The following is a 23,031-nucleotide window of genomic DNA, read 5'->3' on the forward strand; positions in this document are numbered from 1 at the left end:
GCTACAAGAGGTAAAGTGGTCAATGTTAGTGACTAAGATATTTAAATTGAGGTTTAAGAGAAACTAAATGTAACATGCAACAAACTGTACCTTAAAGTTCAGAAGAAAATTCACATATATCAAGTAAACCAGGAATTTTTCCCATATAAACTCTTAAAAATTTAAGCATTCCAATATCAAGGCAGGGGAAATATGTAAACTAGTAATAGAACATGCAAACTTAGCAACTCTTACAACTTTAAACTGCTCAAGCAAAAACAACCATCTTGGAACAGATAAAATATCAACACCAACTTCAACTTGAAGCAACTTTTTCAAAAAGGTTACACAATGATACTACAAATCTTAAACTGAACTGCAGTAACATGAAGATAATGAATTTAGGTACTTCAAAGTCTTTGGCATTGTTGATCAAACACTTTTCAGTACTGCTCGGCTTCTTCTGAAGTGATGCACCTTTCTCTCCTGGAACAGGATAGCAGAGACAGGAAAAAAAGTTTTGCTAAGTAATACTTGGAATGAAGCAACTGAAGTTTCATTAAATACTGTATATTGAGGCATTCTGTACTCTATTCACTCTACTCCCCAAGATAGTAAATATAGATTCTGTAGCTTCTGCTTCAGAATACAGGTGCCTCATTCATGCATCTGTCTTAATCAAGAAGCAAAGTTATTTAAACATCATGTTATAATCCTAATAAAAACCATGAAGACACTATTCAGGATTCAGAAACTCCAATTCTACTAAGCCTGAACACATGCAGCAAAACTTCCTGTTGATACTAGACGTCCAGTTACTGACCTAGACTGATTTACTGACTAAGTGTAGCAAATTTACACCAAGCATAAATAGTTGTAACAACTGTTCTCAACATTTAAATTGAACTTAATCTAGATTAGGGTTAGGGAATAACCTGCTGCCCTTTCATCAGTTTGTTATTTAGGAAAAACTAACCTTCTTTTCTCTAAATGAATAGGTTGCTGCAATTTTACAGTCTTGTATTAATGCACTTAAATGCATGCCTCACTTTCAGTACTTCTTTCCAGCATTAACCATCTGGGAGTCAACCACCAGAACCAGTATCTCCTGAAGGTTAAGAGCACCAGCAAAAAAAAAAAACCAAACACCCATGACCCAACACACAACCACCACACCCCAAATGGAAGTCCAGGTGTATGTAAGTACCTTTGTCTTTACAGTATCCTGTAACTGAATGTATCTGAGATCAGCTATGTTCTAAGGACTTAATTTTGCTTTCACTACATACCTTGAAGTAGTCTTCCTGTGACATAAAAGTGTTCCTCAGCCGGTTCTCAGGATTAAACAGGCAGGATACTACTGTTTGTATGCTCCTGTCCACAGATTTCTGAAATACAGTTACATATGCATCTACAACAATACTGATATTAATTAGCCCACTACTAGCAATGCATTTGTCACAGGTTTACTTTGCATTCAATATTACTCAATTGTCCTGTTTCCTCAGCAATTCAATTTTCATCTTTAAACATCAAAAATTCATATTCCCACTCTCAAACATTACTTACACTGTAAGTTTTGTTCAGTAACATGCTAGTCCACTTTTCTATTGTCAGGTTATTCCAAAACCAAACTTTTTTTAAAAAGAAAAACGAATTCAAAAGACAATTATTGATCAACATAGGAATGGCCTTCCACAAAAGAAAGGGAAGGAAACTATCTGTTCAGCTATTTTGAGACTCAAAATAAATCTTCATAAAATAACAGGAGATGCTATCTGGCCTGTGATTATTTAGTATCTGCAATTTCTTCCATAATTCTCAGAGTAAACAAACCCCTGCCAAACACACTGCTGTACTTCATTAAGTAGACCACAAAATTGCACACTGTACAGCCCCCATCACTACAGACAAGCACTAACCGTTTTGAGTCAGTATGAGATTTGACATTGCAAACAGATCAGAGATGTAGTGGATTAAGCAGCTGGCTGAAGCAGTAACTATAACCTTAATTTCTAAGATACCAGCCACAGGCCTTCTCTATCAAGCTACCCAAAACTTGTGCCTGAACTTCTGGGAACAATTTATAGTGACAAAGGAAGTTGAGGTTTCCACTGCTTTCAACCATCTACATTCTACTATTTTGAAAAAGCATTTACCTTTTGAGGACTGTTACTAGATGACTGTGTGGGCTCTGGGACAGCACATTCTGTCTGTATAAACTCAGGATCTTCATTATAGTGGTAGCTTACTGAAGTATAAACCTGCATAGTTTTTGAAATACTGCAGTTAGCAAGTGAAACCTAAATATTATTATACATTTTCTTCTGCAAGCTAAACTGGGAAAAAGCTCAGTTACATGGTCGTTGTTTTTCACCTACTCATAAGCCATGCCAGATTTGCCTTTTTTGTTTAGAGAAGTTTTATTTCCTTCCAGAAGGGAAATGTTCTAATGAATGTCTTCTCTCCCCACATTAAGCAATGAAGGTATTAAGTGAAAGATTTAAGACAACCAGTAGGTAGCCTCAATCAAGAAAGAAATCACTGAAGTCAATGATAAAAGGAAGGGAAAGAAGGGGAAGCAAACCACCACCACTGCACTCCTGAGAAACTGCTTTTCTTCTATTCTTTCATCTCCTTGCATGTATGAGGCCTTCTACATACTGCTCTAGCTACCAGTTTGAACTGTTGTAACAGCTAAGAGGTTGGTAAAGCAGTTACTATTTATGGAGCATCCTTCCAGATGTTTCCTGACAGGATCTCAATGGCATTCTCACTTTTCAGGGGCAAAGATTCTCTTCCGAAAGAAGCTAAATATACCCAGACTTAACAGTAGTTTTCAGCTGTTCAGTTATCACTTCTGAGAATGTTATTTGTGACAACCAAAACACTCCCCAAAAGACAGTATTCAACAGTAAAATTGTAATTTTAAGCTATCTTGGGAAGATATAGAAGCTATTGATGTCCACACTCTTCCTTTCTGAGTACCATTCTAACCATCAGAAGGTATGGACACAACTGGGGCATTCCAGAAACAAGCTCAAACGGTGATTATCTATAAAGTATGTAAGCATGAGCAGCAGACAAAGGTCTGACATTATCTCCACATGGCTGTTGCCTTTTTAGTCTGTAAGGAACGATACTTAGTAACTTGAGAGTTCTAGGAAGGCTGTTTGCTCATATAAACATGTTCAAAAATGTCTTATAAAAGCCATTATATACATGTACTCTAAAAAAACCTTGAGCTTGCTACCATTTAGTTATGTAATGTAGTATGGCTGTCTGATGTTCATGGATGTTTTTTCTATGCTTTTTCAAGTATTTTTCTAGTAAGATCAGAGAAGTAGAATTGTCAGATCTGAGTGCAGGCAGCAACACATATGCATGAAATTCCATTTTCTTCATTTTTCCATTCATCTTCTGTACATTCCACAGATGTCTGCTGGAAATTAGCCTAAGAAAGTACTATTCAGAAGAAAATTAGGTATTAGAGTTCCTATATACTTAACAGAAACTAGAAAAAAAAATACCATGTCAAAAGAATACATTATATAATGCTTAATACTAAGACTTTTCTAAACTTTTTTTTATTAAGCACCAATTCTGGCTCTGTGAAAGTAGTATAGAATCTCTTGAGGATGTCTCTTGAAGTTAAAAAGCATCAGATTTCTTTAGAAGCCATCAGCATCATCTACAGACTGTAACACCTTGACTAATGGTTTAAAATGAACCAAAAATCACCACTACTTGCAGAGCTAGTATTTCTGGGATCTTTCATATTTATGATTTTTTTCAAAGAATTTGAAAAATAAGCACTAAGATGATACAGTTCTTTAATTTTTTAAAGAATGCATCCAGTCATTTTTCTTTCAACTTTTCACAAAGAACCAATCCTGTGTGGTAGTAGTGGACACTACATTGCCAGAATTCTTTGTTCAGAAAGTGTATGGGAACACCACAAAGCAAGTTGTTCTGTTCTGCCAGGTAACTCCTAAAAAGCACCATGTAAAATAGCACATCCTAAACAACTACTCTTTCAGCCACTACAAATCTATATCGACCAGTCTTCCATACACATCCTGTCAGCATAAACAGGAGTGTTTAGGTATCAAGCTGGCAGAACGCTGATGCTTACTGAAAAGCAAAAGCTTTAGAAGTTAAAATTTGTGATCTTACCGGAGGCATAACATAATTCCTTTGTTCCCCAGCAAGCCACTGTGGTTGAACCTTGAAACAAGAATTGAAGAGTCAGCCTTTATTCACTAGTTCCTACAAAGCTAAGCAACTATTTTGTGTCACATTTACATGAAGTGTTTTGCAAGTCTGTATTCATCAGTGCTTTACTTGGACATTTACTTTATACAGCCTCTGGTCCACCAAGACAAAGACAGCTTTTGCATGTGTACCCCATATTTTAAGTCACATCATCCTCACCACAAATTCAAGTACCTCCTCCCCCTTCTCCTTCCAAGTTACAAGATCACTTTTCCGAAGATTAGTAAAATAAAGGCACTCACAACAACCACGCTGACAAAGCATCTCAAACCTCTAGTTATTTCCATTAAGTTTCCATAAAAAACCCAACATAGGTCTATTCACACATTTCACTTGGGAGTTTGAAAGTCACTTCCCAACCGTCTTAGACCTTTTTTTCTTAAGAGTTCAAGAGCACATTGTGTGATGTTCTGATAAGGTTCAGGTTCTGTTCTGTTCAGGTAACTAACATCAAGTGTACAGAGGCAGAACTCTTTACAGTGAGGAAGTGTTATTCAGCCATACACTTTGTATTTTTGCTAACCTGGGAGACATTTTACTGTTAAATTAAGTCATGCTGTAGTTTACTATATTGTATTTGAATCTAGATTTGTTTTTACTTTTAATTTCTTTCAAGCCAGAGCTGTATGGAAGCAATTTAATTACAGCAAAGGACTACATTCCATCTATGTTTAAGTGGATTTCTTAGTAAGAAATCATTTATAATCACTTATGAGCAAACATTCCTATTTTGCACTTTCATTTTTGATCCTTAGCCAGCACTATCTGTTCAGTTAACTTCTCTGATCTTCAGAGTAAAGTAAGTTCTCAGCAACTTTATGGTAGTTAAGTCACTTAAACATGACCTATTAAGTAAAATATCATTTAAATAGTATTTTAGGTGTATTTAAACAATTGCTGTTCACTTTGCCCTTTATTCTAGATAACTGAAGCTCTTACATTTTGGGTATCAAATCATGATTTGAACACCAGGGTGAAAGGCATTTTACAGGCCCTGATCCACATCCTGGCACAAAATCAGAATAATCAGTCAGGATAAGTCCCAGACACACACTATTCCTCTATGAACTCATTTCCCTTGCAACTTTTGCCAGGTGTACATAGAGAGAGAATCATGGTGCGCTTCAGTGAGTTTAAGTACAGATAATCAAGGAACCAGGATTCAGGCAACACATCTGTGGCACTCAGATGTAAAGTACAGGTTAAATACAATGATCTCCTGAAACAAATGCTACCTGCTGGTAATTCATTTGGCATTATTAAATTCTTACCATTTAAAGGTAAAACCATTTCTAAATGAAATCCCCTAAAGCAACAACCAATAATTAGCTAAGTTTTCAGTGTTCAATACTTGTTCAAGACAACAACACTCAATGAAACAGATCTGACTTTAATTTTTTGTTAAAGGATCTGAAGTAGGTAAACACTAAATCACCTTTTTATTCTAATTTATCCAATTATGTACCTGATAGTTGTAAGCTGGCTGATAGCCTACTGGAACTTGTTGCTGGATCAATAAAGCTGGTGAACTGTATGGATATGTCTGTAAAATAAAGCATTTCTTTAATGCAAGTTTGAGACAAGAATAAAAAAATACCTCTTGTATAGGCATTTAGAAAACAAGGAAAAATTTAGAAGTGTAGTCATTAAAACTCCTATTCCAGAATAGTGTCTCTACAAAAAACCTTACAACCCTTCTGGATTTCCAATGGAACTTCAGCACTTCATACCATAAAAGCAAATTCACAAGTGGGATTCTAATGCGTTACACACCTAAAAATCCTGCATATGTATACAATCATCTTTTAAGTCACTTCTGAAATATGAATTTTCCAATAAACTTCATAAAATACATTGAACTAGACCAATTACTACAAAATAATGGACTACACCCTAAAGATCAGTTTCATAGAGCCAAATAAAGTGTCAGAATTCAGAGGATTTCCTAGCATCTCTTTACTGCTAAGCATCAACAATATATTAACTTAGATCCCCATCAGCTGCTTCACAGAATAAAGGCACATTCAAGCACATTAAGAGAACTGCTTCCTCCAAACTATTTCCCCCCTACCTCTACTTTACATAATCAGCAATAGTGCTACTATCAAGCTCTCTGTCTTAGGAAAGAGTATTTTCCTGAATCACCGCAGTTTGCTCTTCTACAACTGCCAGAGAGCAAACAAATCTTGCAATTGATGCTACCCCTTATCACCAGATCACACAGGCTTGGCATGAAAACAACCAACCCCCCCAACACACACACATAATCTAGAGAACCTCCTACATATATTCCAAATACAGAACCCACAAGAAGTCCAGGAGTATTCTGCCTAAATAAGTCTCAAGTATCAACAAGCAATGTCCTACAGACATATGTCCCATATTAGTAACTGCCTTAACAGATGCCATAACAGTTTCTACAAAGAGAGAAGAATGCAGAAACAAAAATCTAACTAGTAGGAAAAATAAGGAATACCACAGTCAGCTTCTGGTTCCATAACTGTTAAAAAAATCAAATCCCCTAAAACTATTACTATAAAGTTTATGGCTTCCTGTGAGGCAGGGCAGCATTACAGTAAATATGCATTTGATGTGCAATAAGCATCTGTAAGACTGATCACATCATTTAAGAACAGATATATGATTAAATTCTAGTTTTATCTTCCAAGTTTTCTCATTCTCAAAATGAGTAAGAAATACGTGATTTTACTGTGTTCTGCTTTATGAAGAGATTGAGTAAGTTTTTCAGGATGGCTGGCATTCTTTTAAAGCATTTGTGGTTGAAATCAGAAGCAGTAATCTTTATTGGGGAGGGTATTAGGAAAGTGAGCAGTTAGGATAAAAATAGAATCCCCCCAAAACATATTCTGTAAGTTGTACGTGCTTGCACTTGTTCACAAATCAGTGGCACGAACAGCCCTACCTGAACATACTGAGTTACTGGGCTCATCACAGCTGGAGGCTGCACATATGTCTCTGTATTTTGATTACTCCACACACTATGAAACTGTGGTGCAGGAGGATTAAAAACCAAAGGTCTAGGGTGCATGTAAGAACCTGGTTTAAGGCAAAGGAAAAAAAATGTATTAAGAGAACTTTTTTAATCAACTGTTTTAATCAATAATTTAAATCCACACTATATAAGCAGCAGCTGCTAAATATCTTATGTTTTTGACTCAATTTATCAATTACACTGTATTTGCAGAGAACATGCCAGGGATTGTGCTGCCAGCCTGGGATGGTTTACACCACCATACAAGCAGTGAAGTCTAAACAGGACTTTAATTGTAATTAATATACACCTTACAGCAGACTTGCAAGGATATCAATGTAGAAGTTTTCAGCAAAAAAAAAAAAAAAAAAAAAAAAAAAAAAGCAGTAAATTTGTGATCCAAGTTTGTAAGTACTTACACAAGTTTTGCTGTTTTCTAATTGCTGGTCCAAGTTTCAGCTTTTTGCCATGAAAGTTGATTTGCGACTGAAAGACAAGTTATTCTTTAAGCTGTGGATCAGTGAGGTGGGTCGTTTGCTCATTTGGTTCTAAAAATCTGTACTTCATAGTTCTAGCCCACAATTATTTTCAACCCAGGCTCTACTGTCATAGCCTCCATCCTCTTCTCCACCTCTCAACACCTTACATCTTTTAATCTTTAACCTCCTGCAATGCTGAAACCCACCTGCCTACTCACTGAGTGACTTACCAGGCTTATATACATACCCTTCTCCTTAAGAGCAGCACATACAACAACTAATTTAAGCTACATATTATTGGCAGTCAGCCTCACCTGTTTTCTGTTTTAAGCACATAGGTTTTATCATCCTTGCCTCAGTAGAGTTAAGGCTGTAGAGCAACTGAAGTCTAGTGTCCTCCATAACCTAGTATACTAAGACTACTCACCTTCCTTTCCACGTACTTCCTAACCATCAAAGAGCAAAACTTAAATATGAAGATTGTGAACCTAATACAAGGAAGTTACTGGAAGCATTTGGAGGGTGTTGGAAGGGTATTACACCAGGAAGGCAAGATTTCAGGCTTTCAAGGATCAATGACTGAGCAGTATTTTGCCAGTGCAGTGTCTGGGGACATCATAGAAAATTTCAAGCAACTGCTCTGCAGAAAATGAATTTTCTGTTTTTCAGCCAGATTGTCTATGTAGTTTGAAATTTAGAAGAGCATTTGCTAATGTAGGCAGGCTGAATATCAAAACATCCTTACATTTTGATTTGGACTGACTTTTATAAGATGGCCTGTATGACTTTTTCCTCTGTAAAACTGCAGTTTATAGTTGCAGTACAGATTTAATACAAGGATTTAAAGACATTAATGTTTATTGAAGTAGATGTTAATGAAATGTTTGTATAATAATGTATAATTTATGTTCTAACACATTCTATAATAATGTATAATATTAATGCATAACTTAAATTGTATTATATACCTTAATCCTGATAGTTATATAGTAACAATGTATAGTCTATTTTCTAATATAGATATTCTAACATTACATTTATTCTATAATAATTTATATTCTAGATGTTAAGTATTATTCATTGAAGTAGAATTTTAACCATATTTAGCAAAACTCCAAGGTAAATCCTCAGAAAGTTCTGCATGGACAGTTTTCTGAGGACAGTCCACCTTTGGGTCCAATCTCATGGCCCTCTGCCAAATGGTAAAGAGGAAAATGTTTATTTATGACTTGTGAGCAGGTGCATTACACTATTTCAGAGGCACTCAGCTGCAGTTGAGTTAAGGTGGTTAGGAAAGAATTTTAGTTGCCCTCAGTTAATACTATTTTATCACCATGTTAGATGCTATCAAAGATTCTAGATGAACTCCCACACATTACAGACTTTCCTGGTCCAGAAGAAAAGTACACACTTGATAATATAACAGACACCTCACTAAGCTTTTTCTCCAATTTTCATTCCAGAAGAAAATGTCTCAGACAACAGCAGATTTATTTTACTGTTTATTGTAAAATAAGACATCAAAACAACTTAGTGATATAGAGACAGTGTCCTATTTGATCATCTTCTCATACTGAGCAATCTAGAATAAAATATGGGGGCAAGGGGAAGAAAAAATAGCTTGGATCAGCAAAATTACCAGTATCAGTTCAACAGAACTTTTACTGATCTTGCAGTCCTGTTGTGGTCAGAACTATACAACCACCTTTTTCACTCAAAAAAAAGGAAAGCTGCTGGAAGCCAGGCCTCCCCTCAAAGTAGAAGATGACTTTTTGTTTTGTATTGCCAGCAGGTTTTCTGGAATTAGACCATCATGGAATTACAGGTGGAATCAGAAGTGGATTGCAGCAAGTGATCTGTAAGTGTTATCAAAAACCAAGGTTTTGAAGTCTTCCAATAAGAATCAAGAATCTGCTATTGAACTTCACTGCCCTCCAGTTGTCCAAATGGGTTCTCTTCCACCTTTTATCAGAAGAGGTGTACTACCAGGAAACATTCCTGAATTTATCACAGAATACTAGATCCAGGCCTAGCACACTTGTCCGGGGTCGTCTTTCAGCTCTGCTTTTCTGTCTTAAATAGCTTCAGAAAGACTGTTTATTCAATAGTGAAAATGGAATTTTGATGCACAGACTCCAGAGGAAAATACTTCAAATTATATTTTTACAGTTATTCATCTCAAGTTTGGGAGAAAAGGGAAGACAAATATTTAACAGTGGTTTATGATCTGCTAGAATCTACCAGAAGCAAATATCTGAATTATAGCTTGCCAATCTTAGTATTTAAAATGGTATTTCTCCAATACTGAACTCCAAGTGCAAAAAGGTTGAACAGTTCTACCCTTTATCTCCTGTGCAAACTACAAAGAAACCATGTAACATTAACAGTTGCATCTCACAGCCAAGCAGGCCTAAGAAGCTACTTGCACACACGGCAATGTCTAAATGCCTGACTGCTTTGAGAAAACAGTCCATTCCAGAAGTTGGAAGTATGAATGAAGTGTAACACTAATAACTACTTTTTCTGCATTACTCTTATGCTTAAGAATACTGACAGGTCTTTCTACCTGCCATAAACACAAGAGCTCTATGATGATCATACAATAAAGAAATGAGAAATGGCTAAAAATCTTGCAGCTTTCAAGTGCCAATGAATGAGAATCACCCAAGACCACGACGTGAGACTTTCAAGCATGTCAAGGTTAGAAGCATATTCATCATTCTTCCGGCTTAAGTAAATACAGAGATTCTACCACAACACTAGAAATGATTTTTAGCAAATTTGGTTCCTGGCAGTCTCAAGTCTTTCCTTATTTGCTCTATACAGCACATGGCTCAGTTTCCTCTGAATGTACCTCTAGCCTTCACAGCTGAACTTCTTCAGATAATTTAGAGATAAATAGCTTACTTCTACTATTTTTTGAACATCCACATTGTCCAGGAAGGATACAAAACCATACCTGAAAAGGGAAAGAGAAAAAAAAAACACACAGATGATTACTCTATAACCAGGTTTTCATTTGCTTCTTTAGCTGCTAACTTACTTTGAACAAGACCAGTTAACAGCATTAATTATGTGCCAAGAGTACTACTGTATGCCTGAAATACTTTAACTTCTAAGTTGAAAGAAAGATCAACATGAACAGCATCTACTGCTAACTAGCAGCATATCCTTTTGGGTCAGATAAAAAGCAATTAGACACCTGATTCTACAATAATATGAAACACATTTAAGACTTTCTTCCATGTCAGCTTCTCAAAATGAACACTACAGTTGATATTACTAAGATTACAATGTCAAAAACCTTTGAAGTATTAAGCTTCATCAAAATTTGTTTTTTTGCTGCAAGTTTAGATGAAAGCAGATATGGAAACAGTGACATGATTTGAGGACATTATGCTTGAAGAGGCTTTCAATTTATTCCACTACTCAATTATCTAGACTGTAAAGTGAAGATAATACTCCCTTTCAGAGCATTACAGGATCAACAGCTTGAATGAATCATCACAGAATCATAGAATGGTAAGATTGGAAAGGACCTCTGGAGATCATCTAGTCTAACCCTCAGCATAGCCCACAGGGCAACTGAACCCATGACCTTGGCATTAGAAACACCACACAACCAACTGAGCTAAATCTGCCCCAATTCATCCTCAATAATCAAAGCCAGTGTATACTGGCTAACTGCACATTAGTATTTGCAAGGGTTATGAAGGAGGCATTACTGCATATACCTAGAAAAAAAATTTTTTACTTTAACATCTGTTCACAGGATCATAGAAAAACCTGAGAGCTGGAAGAAACCTCCAGAGGTCAAACCTCATTCTCAAAGCAGGGCTAACTTCAAAGCTGAAAAAGCTTGTGAACAGAACTCAACTGAATAATGCCCTAAGCACCATCATCTGAGTACTTAACCACTGTCACAGTTCAGATTTTTCCCATATACCCAACTGGAATTTCACTCGCTGCAACTGGTAACTGCTCTCTGGTTTTACCCTTTATCTGAAAGTTTGGCTGTCTGATCAGTAACCCAACCCTGGCTGTCAGAAGAGCACAATCAAACTGCCTTGAATAAACCCTCCCTTCATCATTCCAGCATTACAAAACTGAACTCTCCAGATTGTTATGCAACTATCCTGGCTATTAAAAAAGTCAGTATTTCATCCCAAGGAAGATCTATCCATACAAGCATCACAATTTCAAGCTTTTTCCACCAGTTAAATGACAATAACTCCATTTCCCCTGAATAGATACACTGAAGTTAGAAAATCAGACCATTCATCAGAAAATTATACAGATTTAGGATCAGTCTAGACTTAAGTTTCACAGCTCTTACTCATTACTACAGCAAATCAGCTACTGCTAAGAAGGCTTAAGCATTTCAAACTCTTGATGAGTAACTGCTCATCATATCACCTGCAATAGAACTATGTCCACACAAGCAACAACTAAAAGTAAATGTTCATGTTCTACTCACCCTTTGGAAACACCAGTTCTATCAGTGATTATTTTCACCTCTTTCACAGTACCATACCGTGCAAAGAAACTTCGAATTTCTGTTTCATTCATCTAGGAAAAAAAAAAAAGTCTTAAATCCTTTCACAAACATTCAACTGAATTGATTTAAAACAGTAAGAACCGTTTCTTAAACCCATCTCCTACTGTAGTAAGAACCAAAGTTACTCATTTGTTCCAAAATTCTTTCCTGAATCCACACTGCCATAACACTAGTAATGACAGACAAGAAAAACCTCAACTGAACCATTCCAGAAATTAAATTCCCGTTTCCTTCCCACTGAAGTACACTATATGTATCTTAAAGAATTAAGTATATACAAATACCCTTATATCAATTCCACCAACAAAGACTGTATTTGGCATGATTTTTCCTTCTGGTAAAACATATCCTTGACTGGTCGCTGACAAATGGGTATTATCCTCCCGAGAGATGCTTGCACACTGGGCCTCCGCGTCTGCAGACTAAAAAATTTAAACAGAAATATTTCAGTCAAACTGGAGTATATTTTAAGACACTAGAAAGTCTGCATCTTTATATGTATGTATGATGCATACATAAAAATGAGTGAGGCAACAGATAATGTTCTTTTGTATATGCAGTGCATGTTAAGATTACTGAGTAACTGGTTATATAATTTGCAATATGTAATAGAGCTCCTAAATCCTAGTCTGTAAATATGTAATAAAGCTCCTAAAGCTTTATGTCACAGCCCTTAAGTTACAGATTCATTCAGTGCAGAGCACAGATGATATTGCTGAAGACAACAGTAATTTTGTTTGGAACAAACAACATGCAATCTCCTATTCACCACAAGACTACATTCTATACTCCACACACAGTTTAATATGCATTTACAGAAGTATATGCAAGAACTAAAACACCACAGAAGTATCAAGGGCACTCTGAACTCTATCTAGTCCTTACTCTTGTACCCTCCTTAATGAATGCTTCTAGCCATCGGCCATGCTTTGCCTGGCTGCTAAGGACACAGAACAATTAATCTGACCAATTCAGTGGTATTCATTCCTCTGTATTAATGCACTTTACAACATTAATAAGCTTCACCTTAGAACACAAGTACCAAGTCATTATCCCCATTTTAAATCTCAGAACTTCAACTATTTAGTCAAAAATCATCCAATACTTTTAACCCTAATAATTTGCAATGGCTAGCACCCAATTTTTCTAATGTAACAATCTACATGTTTAATGTGCAGCTCCTATTTAAACAACTGCAGCTGTGAGTGATCAGGGCTCATTCAAGCAGCACATCCACTAAAGGAATGAGAAAATAAACAGCACCAAATAGTACATGTAGCAGATTACTTGCCCAAAAATTACAAAAGAGATAACTGGAATTCAGTCCAAGTATGTCAGCATTATTGAATCAAATTAACATACCTTCTCCAAAAGGATGGAGGCTTGCCCCCATCTCTTTTCTTGTTCCTCTTTTTAAGATCTAGCACTTGTCAGTTCAAATTAAGATGGCTCAACCCAATTTGGTACCAATATTAACTAAGTAAGCAGTTTTTGACCAGACTAGTGTTCTGGATTTTAGACAGCTCAGTTTACTGTGTTATCAGGCAAGCACCAGATCTACCTCAGCATCTGTGACTGCAGGAGTGGAGGTGAAAATGGAAGATGCTCATCTGCTTCTTTTGAGAGCAGTAAGCCATCAACTCAGTTGAAATGCACCTCGAAGCTGTACTTTCCTCTCAGATCGCAGGTACCATTTGCCTACTCTCCATTTACCTCAGACTACACTTCCTACTGCAAGCACTAGGAAGTCATTTAATTCTCTTTATTTTCTTAGAATTCATCCCAGTAAAATTTAGGACTACAACTTCCACAATTTCACAGCAGTGAGCCTGGAATAAAAGTGAGGTTAGAAACAGGCAATTCTTGCCCTTTCTTCCTATTGTACCAGGACAGCTCCTCATACCACTGAACAAGGAACTGCATTCCTTATCCTAGTAGAAAAGTTTTGTTAGAACAGTTTTTAAATGCATCCTTTTCTGATCCAAGTTCATTATGCTGTTGTGCTGTGCTAGCATAACAATGAAATACAAAGGCAAGAATGAAGCAAAGAAAGGGGAGCATAAGACTGCATCTTTGACAGCAACCCCAGCTGAAGAGCACTGAACTGAAGACTGAGACTGCAACCCCAGAGCAATCTTAACCTGACCTAACTGCTGGCTTCTACAGTATTTCAGAATATACCAGAAACAGCACTGGATAGAGTGCAAAGAGTCTGCTGCAGTGAACTGGGTTGAAAGAGAAGCACTCACTTTGCTCTGCAAGTTTGCTGGTAGCCTTGAACCGGAAGCAGCCCAAAGGCACCAGCAAGTGCCAGGATCAACACAAGAAACGGAACAGATGCAGAGATACATCTAGTAAGCAGATAATAGATGGCTTCAGTTGCCATGAAGTGCTGCATTAGTTTTTCACACTAATGATGCAGAACACTGAACTTTCAGTAAAAATAGCAAACTTTCAGGTATTTACAGGGATTAAAGGGTAAAATTGTTACTTTGACATTCTGGTAAATTATTCAACCTCAAAAAATTAGCTTTATATGCATTCCTCATAACTTAAAATTAGCCACTGTTTAAAAAACACACAACTGAAGTCATATAGCACAAGGACAGGAAACATCTCCCCCTTTCAATCTTCAGCCTGACAATGCAAGACTTCTGCGAAGTCAAACAAAGCACTGTCTCATCTAAAAATATGAAGTTATTTTACCAGCATAATGTAAGCCTCATAGTTATCTTACTTCATAGCACAGCCTTACCTACAAGATTATACTTCTATACACACGAGGACCATGAAACTCACTCCTGCCTGAAACACTGAAGTCTACACTGCTTTTGGTTTTCCTGATTTGAAGGATCCTTGAAATGAACTACCCACCCTGAAATAACAGCATCAGCTCAAGTCAGCTAGCCATTCAAAAATACTACCCTAAATGGGGATGTCTATCCAGCTCCTGAACTGTGATCTGATTTCTAGATGTCAAAAAGGTTCAGTGCTGAAAGTTTTTCAACCCACTGAAGCTAACAGACTTCTCCTGCCTTTGACCACAAAGGAAGTTTGGTAACAGTTTGCTCTCCACATTGCTCCATAAAGCATGGAGTTTGACTTGTTACCAGGAAACTGCATTAACCTCTTGATCAGAGTAGACATGCAGACAGTTAAAACACTAGAGGTGCAAGGAAGGGGGATATGTACTGACTTCACTGCACTACAAATATGTTTGGGGGAATAAAGCTTTCATTGCTTGTGTGGCCAACAGAGTACAAGTTCCTAATTTCTCAGGCTCCCCTCTTTCTCTGACCTCACACATTTTGTTTAGAATAAACAGAAACCGTTAAACATCTAAACTCCTGAGCTCAGTCCTTGCTGTGATGGCTTTCTGTAATCAGTTACCATGACAGCATACATGGCTCCTTATACAGGGAGAAGGATGTAGTCTATATATTAGACAGCAGGCGGAGCTATCAGTCAAGTCATACTACTTCTTGAAAACTAATCCCAGTACTTCCTAAAGCTCAACTTTCAAGGACATCAGCAATAACAAAGTATTGGTAAAGTACCTGGGTTACAGGAATAAATTCTATTTTTCAAACAGAAGCCTGAGAAAAAGCAAGCAAGATTAACATCGCAAAAACATTTAAGAAATTTTAGCTGAATACTTCTGACTAGTGAGTTTTGCTCAACTGAGCTGTACAGCACCTAGCAATTACTCCAGAGTAAGTCTGGAATAAGATTGTCTTGTGACAGGCAACTAAATGTACATTTACCTAGTATCTGCAATTGCATAGCATTTCAAATTTGTTAGCAGTCCTACACCGACCTAAGCAAAAGCTATCATCAAGGTGACAAATATTCAGCTTACTACGAAAACGGTCAAATTAGTTATTCTAAGTTGTTCTTTTCCTATACAGCCACAGAGACAGAACCGTGAATTTAATACAGACTTCTCAACTTCACAACCCGATTGCCACAAGTGCTTTAGAAGTCACCATTCCAGGTTTGCTTCTACTACACAGCTCGAGCTCTGCACAGGCACCGCCACTGTTACTGAGATTACAGAAAAGATAGCCCAACAGGAGCTTTCCTTTTATCGCTGCCTTGCTTGGGAGGTATTTATCACCAAAGAGTCCACCACCTTCCACTAAACCCTGCAATTACGGGGTGCAAGGTGACGGTGGGATATTCCCCAAAAGCCAGCACCGCGTTACACAAACACCTGCACCCAGAAGAAACATCAACTCGCATGCCGGAAACGAGCTCTGGCAGCACCTCCCACTGCTCAACCAACGGACGACGACAAAAAATAAACCTCCCCCGCCACCCCACACCCACACCCTTGGGAGCCCAACACCACAGTGCGGCGCCGCCGCCAACGGTCGCGCCGCACCCGCTCAACCGCCAGGGCGGCGGCCCGCGCGCGACGGGCTTCGCGCCTCGCCCGACACCCGTCGAGGAGTGTTTCAGGCCGCTGAAGGGATTTTAGTGGCGACGGACGGAAGAAGGGCCGCCGCTCCGCTCCAGACAAGCCGACAGGGAGGCGCCGAAGCCCGCGGGGCGAGGTACGCGAGGGCAGAGCAGAGCGGCGCCCTCAGCGCAGGGCCCGCCCTGGCCCCCGCGGCGCCGCGTGGCAGCGCCGCCACAAAATGGCGGCCCGTGGTGCGAAGCGAAGGCGCTCACCGACACCAGGCCCTCGCCACGACCCCGGCATGCGGCCGCGACGCCACGACCCCCGCAAAACAAGGTTCTTACGCGCAGTTGCTCCCCGGCTTTGTTTCCAAGCCCACCGCCTTAAAGGCTTCAAAACCCTCCGAGGGTCAGAAATGCCAAGGACCCCAGGCCCCCCCCCCCCGCCCCCGGCGCAAAGCCCTCCTCTCCACCCCGGCAGCAGGGCCCCCCGCAGGCCCCCGCACGCGAGCTCATCCCTTCACTGCGCTCCCCTCGCCCACACACTCACCATCATCCACTAAAGCTGAGGCAGCACCACGCAACCAAACCCAAACGAGGGTTCTTTCAAAAAAAAAAAAAAAAAAGAGAGAGAGAGAGAAAGCAAACAGCGCTCAACTCCTTCCTCTTCTTCTAAGGACTCTGGACCTCGAGCAGCAATCTCGAGGGGCGTCGCAGCTCCGCCGCAGGCCGCGCCGCCGTGCCCTAGAGCTGCGGGGGCTCTCGGCTGCCCCCTATTTATGGGGTGAGAGGGTTGGCTCATGGGGCTATTTGCATACCAGCCGCGGTTCGCTCGGCGCATGCTCAGTGGGCCCCGCGCCGGGGGGGGGGGGGGGTGAGGGTGAGGGCAGGGGGCCCCGCGCCCGCGCCCGCGCCCGCGCCCGCGCGTCGCCCCTTGGCATCTGCCCTCGCACAGCGAGTGGGTGCTTCCGCTCTCGGTTAGCTTTGCTATGGCCTGGGAAGCCACTGAGGCTGAGCGCTCTGAATTGGAGCAAATGGGACCTGTCTCCCTTGTTTGTTGTTGGTGGGTGGTTTTTTTTTGTTGTTTTTTCAGGTTGGTTTTTGCATGACAAGCAGAGTTTGAGTATCTGCCTGCTCTTCTCATTGGCTTTTCAGAAGTGCTGCAGGCCCTTCTTCCTCAGCTGCCTCTTGTCTAACCTCCAAGCTCTGATTTTTTTTTCTGTCTGAGCATGCTAAGGAGCATGAGTTGCTTGCAGGGCTGAGCTGTGTCCTTTGTCTGCAGGGAGTTTCACATTAGGTGGTAACTGTTTTCAAAATAACAGAATGCAAGAATTTAGAACAACAAGCAAAACAACTGCTGTCCATCACACAAAGGTTTCATTGTAGGTAGAATAACATTGCCATCTTGTCACTTCCTTGCAGACCGTCACCCCATGTGTTACAGGAGAAACATGAGAAGCTTAAAAATGGAGGAGACAAAACAGCATCCTTTAATGGTTTCCTAAATATTCTAGAGTGGGATGCCTGCTTTTATGGAAACATAACCCATGGCTCAGAAAACCTGCTCAGCTGCCTTGGCCTTGATTGAATACATCTTCTGCCCAGCTGTCTGCTCCTGAAATATTTCAGCATGCTTCTAAGCCTAATGGGTAGCGCAGCACATACTGTGGCTAGCTTTTGCAGTAGCATTAAAAATCCCCCTGCAGCTCAAAAATACTGAAGACTAAAATATTTCTTCTCTTCTATGCCTCTGAGTGCAAAGATAACTTCTACAGAGTTTAATTTATATAATATTTAATAAAATAAAACCAGTAACTTGGTTTTTGTACTTAAATGATTTTCATTTTGGTAATCATTAATTATTGACTGACAAGGACAGAATGGAGAGACAAGTGCTTACACTTTTAAACTTTCCTGTATTCAAGATCCTAATGTGCAATGCTATTTACTGTATATATTCTAAATGCTCTGAGTTAGTTCAGACCACAGATGAAAAGATCACATAAGCACCTGGCATAAAATATCCAGACTCTCATACACTGGTATATAGAGTTGGAAAATTCTAAAAAGGAAACCTTAGGACATTAAATCTGCAGGTTTCTGCACCTCTTTTAAAGCCTGGACAGAACTTTCTGACTTTGGGTTGCTTTCCTCTATGACTTAAAGTCACCAGGCTTCTTTCTCTTTTGATCTCTTAGATCAATTTGTAATCTACTAGATGAAAATCATATATTCAGATCATGGATAAGAAATATATAGGGTATTGACTACATAAGGGATTCCCTTTGTGATGCACATAAGGTTATAGAGACAAAGTGTGCTTTGAGCCTGTCTGTTGCCTGGAAGCTTTTCCTTCTTCTTCTTCTTGTGCTCCTCCTTCCACTTCAGTTCCAAACTGCTGAGGTACCTTACTCCATCCTTTGTGTCAGAACAAAACCATGGTGGCATGTGTGTATGATGAATGGGAGAGTCATTCTGGAATACAAGCTCCTTTATTGCACAGGACAGAGGAAAAGAGAGAGGTTCCAGGCTCATGTCCCATCTTCCAGTATAGTGAATCTTTATCATGCCCTTATTGTGGACTATGAAACAGTCCTGATCCTCAGATAAGATCCAACTGTTTGTGAAGTGAGACAATAGTGAGAGGAGAGAGACAACTACAGCCCCCTGAAACCTGAGGGCCCTTGTCCAGAAGCTTTAGTGTGAAGTGACTCTTGACTATGATGTATGACTTTTTCTTCTTTTTTTTAATGTAATGATTGCAAAAGATTGAAATAGCCTTCGTTTTTAATTGATATTTTTGATCAAATGTAATTTGGGATATTGATCTTGTAAAGACATCCTTATAGAGACCCCTTCAGGCCAGCAAAAAACTTCTGTGATTCAAAGCCTATGTTATACAATTGTGTTCTGATTTTTCAGTCCTGTTTGGTCACCAATAATCAGAATAGTCAACAAGTGACTTTTGATTAATTCCACATTATGCACTCATTCCAGAATTAAACAGTCTGTTTTAACTAAACCAGAACTGGGCCCTTCTGAAATAAGAATGGCCCTATATGGAACTAGTTGGGAACAGTTCCGCGTGTAGAAAAGCCTTAATTAACTTTAAAATTAGTTCCTTTGTTAATAGTTTTTGTAGCATTACAGCTACATAGGAAATGAAGATTGAACTATGAATGTGTATTCCAGAAACAAGTAACAAATAAATGTCTGAGTAATTATTAGTATGTACAGTTTAGCCACAAACTGCACCTATTTTTTATAGTAGTTTCTTTTGAACCCATACCAATCTGCTCAGTGAATACAACTGTGAACACACTGCAGACAACTCCATCTGTGTCTGTCTTCTTTAAATCCTTTTATTTTTTTTTAATTCAGCCTAAGTTTTAACATAAAGCATTTTTTTGCAGAGATCATAGCTCAGAAAAGTTTCTAAGATATCGCAAGTCTACAAGATCCTTTGTAGCCCTAAGTAAATTCCCAACATTCACCCATGATGGCATGCAGAAGGCCTGATAGAGTGGCTTTCCTGCAACTTTTGAGTTGAAACGTATGTTACTCTCACAGCCTTGGACAGGGTGGACACTGTTTGTAAGTCAAAGACCAAGTGCACATAACCTCAAATATTAGTAAACTTAATCTGAATATTGTGCAGTTCGAGGCTAAACTAAAAGAATTTACAGTAATTTGTCTCTATAATGTATTCTCAGATGTTTGATCTGTGAACATACTGAGAAAGACATCTGTTCTTCCTTAAATCTCTACAACACAATTGCGGTCTAGAGATAATATGTAGAAAATAGAGTAGAATAAGAACTGAGAAGTGTTATTCATAGATCTAAGCCTTAGCTTCAGGTATTTACTGTTAGGAATTTAGATTACTCCAGATTCACACTTTAACAGAGTAGTGAAAAAAAAAGGACTGCTCCAATAGAAAATAAATTCTTACTGTGTTGTTGCTTACTGTGTTATTGCTAATGTCACTGGAATCTTCCCTCCACTGCAATAAGTGCTTGTTGTCTTTTTCAGTTACTTGTCACAGACCACTAGGAGATAATCCAAGCAGCCTTCAGACTGAAAAACACTATCTGGGAGTTCCTTAGTCTTAAAAGGTGTCTGGCACAATGATTAAATAAATCTCCAAGGTAAATAAAAGCCTTCTTAAAAGGAGCTTGGCAAAGCAACCAGAAAGAAATAGCTATATATTTAACTTTTCTAAAGACAGTAGCACGCCAGGACTTACTATAAAAAGCAAACAATTCTCAATCTTTTATTTAAAATCAAATAGAAGACAAGGGTATTATATTTGGAAAGGTAGACCATCAATTCCAGTTCAGAAGCGCTCAGAAGAAAAAGAGACGTGATTAAATCGGATGTTAGAAGTAATGAAGCAAGGACAGTAAACGGCCACGCAGGAGATGAAAACATTTCCAGAGATTCCTCAGCAGAATTACAGATGGGATGGATTTTCTTAAATGCTAATAATTGCACTCAGAGTTCTTTACTCATAGCAGTACAAAAAATAACTAATTTGGATCAAATAGTTATATTTGTCCTAGTATTCAGAATGCTTGTCCTAAGCTTATATGTTAGCGTTTTTGCTAATATTTTATATTGTTTGTCTCTACAGTGCCCTATTCTTACAACCAATGTTTGCAGGAATACTTTTCTATTTCCAAGGTATTCCTGGAAATAAAATAGCTATAGCCTACCAAATGTTTTTGCACAGCTAATTGCATATCTAGTCTTCATCATGAATTTACTTCACCTTCAAATAGGAATGAATATATTTGAAAGAATAAAATGTAGTAAAAAACATTAGAGTAAATAGAATGTTTAGTATATTTCTTATTCGTATCTATACAAGCAAATATTAATCCACAGAAAGTACCTATGAATCCCACTTTCACAGGAGATGAACTCCATGGCATAGAGGCATGGCCAGGGCAGAAGGCAAGCAAATTGAAGGTATGAACACAGGATCGGGGAAATCCCAACTCTCTATCTATACATCTGGACTCAATTATTCCTTCAATTACAATAATTACTTTTATGCATGATTAATGATTACCATGAACTTCAGAACAAAAAATACAGTACAAAACAAAACTTTCAGAGAAATTAATGTTACACTTTGAGCAAAAGTTCAAGCAAAAGCCTCCTGTCAGTATTAAAACTCACACCGATGTCAGTTAAATCAGGATGCCATGCTTCAAGCAGTTGCCACGCACAAACTGGCTCCTTCTTACAATCACATAAGCTTTGTCAAAAACAGGGAATTTACCCAGTGTAATGCGCGATTCCAGGTTACCAAGAGAGGCCTGCCCTTCCCAGTGCTTGCACTCTCTTCTGGCTTGCTCTTATTCATAACTTGGGGAAGCAGAGCCTCCCTCCCTCTATCCAAGTTCTTCATTATAATCTTGAATAGAAATGGCCTCAGAACAAACCCTGTTGGAACCTCACTTGAAGTGTCCTCTCAGTTGGAAGAGAAACATCAGTCATTCGCCTTTGAGAGGAATTTTTCCCTCTGCCTGTAGAACATCTCCTCTTGTGTGCTTGCAACATGGAACAATGTCAAAAGCATTCCTAACAGCATTCCGTACATATTCCAAATCCTGCATTTTCAGAAAAGCATTTGAGACACCTAAAGTTTTCTTTCTGCACAAGCACCTGAATTTTGTCAATGTTAGGCTTGTAAAGCAAAGGCCCGCTGGGATCCACAAGCCAAGCACGCCCATGCACATACGGGAATTTCTGACTAATGGAACTTCTGAATGAATTTCTTGACTGGCTGGACTTTCATCAGTGTTATTTCAACATTGAAATCAAGCAGCTCAGCTCATTTTACTGCTAGATCGCAAGTTTCGCAAGTTACATAAGGTCAGCGTCTGCAGAAATTGCTATGGAAACAGTGTGCTCAATGAATAGCTCGTATAGACTTACGGCTGAAAACATTCAAGAGTTACGGCTTTTAAAATTATGTTCCAAGATACAATTTCTTCATATGTTTTATTCTTTTCTATTCGCTTTTCTCACTAGGACCAGCCTGACCTAATAAGTCTTTTCTATCTATGAGTTACATAATTGGCAGTTAAACTGAAAGAGCTTTCCAAAGCTTTAGTGGAGAGTATACAAGGTCAAAGTAAAATGTTGACTGGGTCAAGAATATTTAGTACCAGCAATCTACTAGCTATTCCTTCATCCTTTGGTCATGAACACTAAATTCAAGTGTAACTGTTTAACTCTTAATTTCAGGCACCTCCACAGCATTCAACATCATAGTTAAGTATAATATCTAGATTTAGATAAATTTCCATAACAAAATTTGTATTTTGACATGTATA

The 23,031-nt window shown here is 38.6% G+C and overlaps 1 protein-coding gene across 1 annotated transcript; it reads right to left on the reverse strand.

The window, feature by feature from the left end:
- Window positions 1-411: 411 nt before the first annotated feature.
- Window positions 412-16,525, reverse strand: DAZL (deleted in azoospermia like). Its single transcript, XM_062567618.1, has 11 exons — window positions 16,439-16,525; window positions 12,568-12,705; window positions 12,203-12,294; window positions 10,633-10,684; window positions 7,666-7,732; window positions 7,178-7,311; window positions 5,720-5,797; window positions 4,156-4,206; window positions 2,139-2,243; window positions 1,269-1,367; window positions 412-465 (listed from the first exon to the last, which is right to left on the reverse strand). The coding sequence occupies exons 1-11, from the start codon at window positions 16,523-16,525 to the stop codon at window positions 412-414; spliced, it is 957 nt and encodes a 318-aa protein (XP_062423602.1).
- Window positions 16,526-23,031: the final 6,506 nt, after the last annotated feature.

Source organism: Rhea pennata, chromosome 2 (assembly GCF_028389875.1).
Source record: "Rhea pennata isolate bPtePen1 chromosome 2, bPtePen1.pri, whole genome shotgun sequence".
Classification (NCBI taxonomy): domain Eukaryota; kingdom Metazoa; phylum Chordata; class Aves; order Rheiformes; family Rheidae; genus Rhea; species Rhea pennata.

Coding starts and splice junctions, on each gene's coding strand:
- DAZL (XM_062567618.1), bottom strand. CDS start 16,525: ATGCGAGTTGATGTTTCTTCTGGGTGCAGGTGTTTGTGTAACGCGGTG. Junction 7,733..10,632: donor ATGTTCAAAAAATAGTAGAA/GTAAGCTATTTA, acceptor CTTGTCTTTCAG/TCGCAAATCAACTTTCATGG. Junction 7,312..7,665: donor TAGAAAACAGCAAAACTTGT/GTAAGTACTTAC, acceptor GCCTTAAACCAG/GTTCTTACATGCACCCTAGA.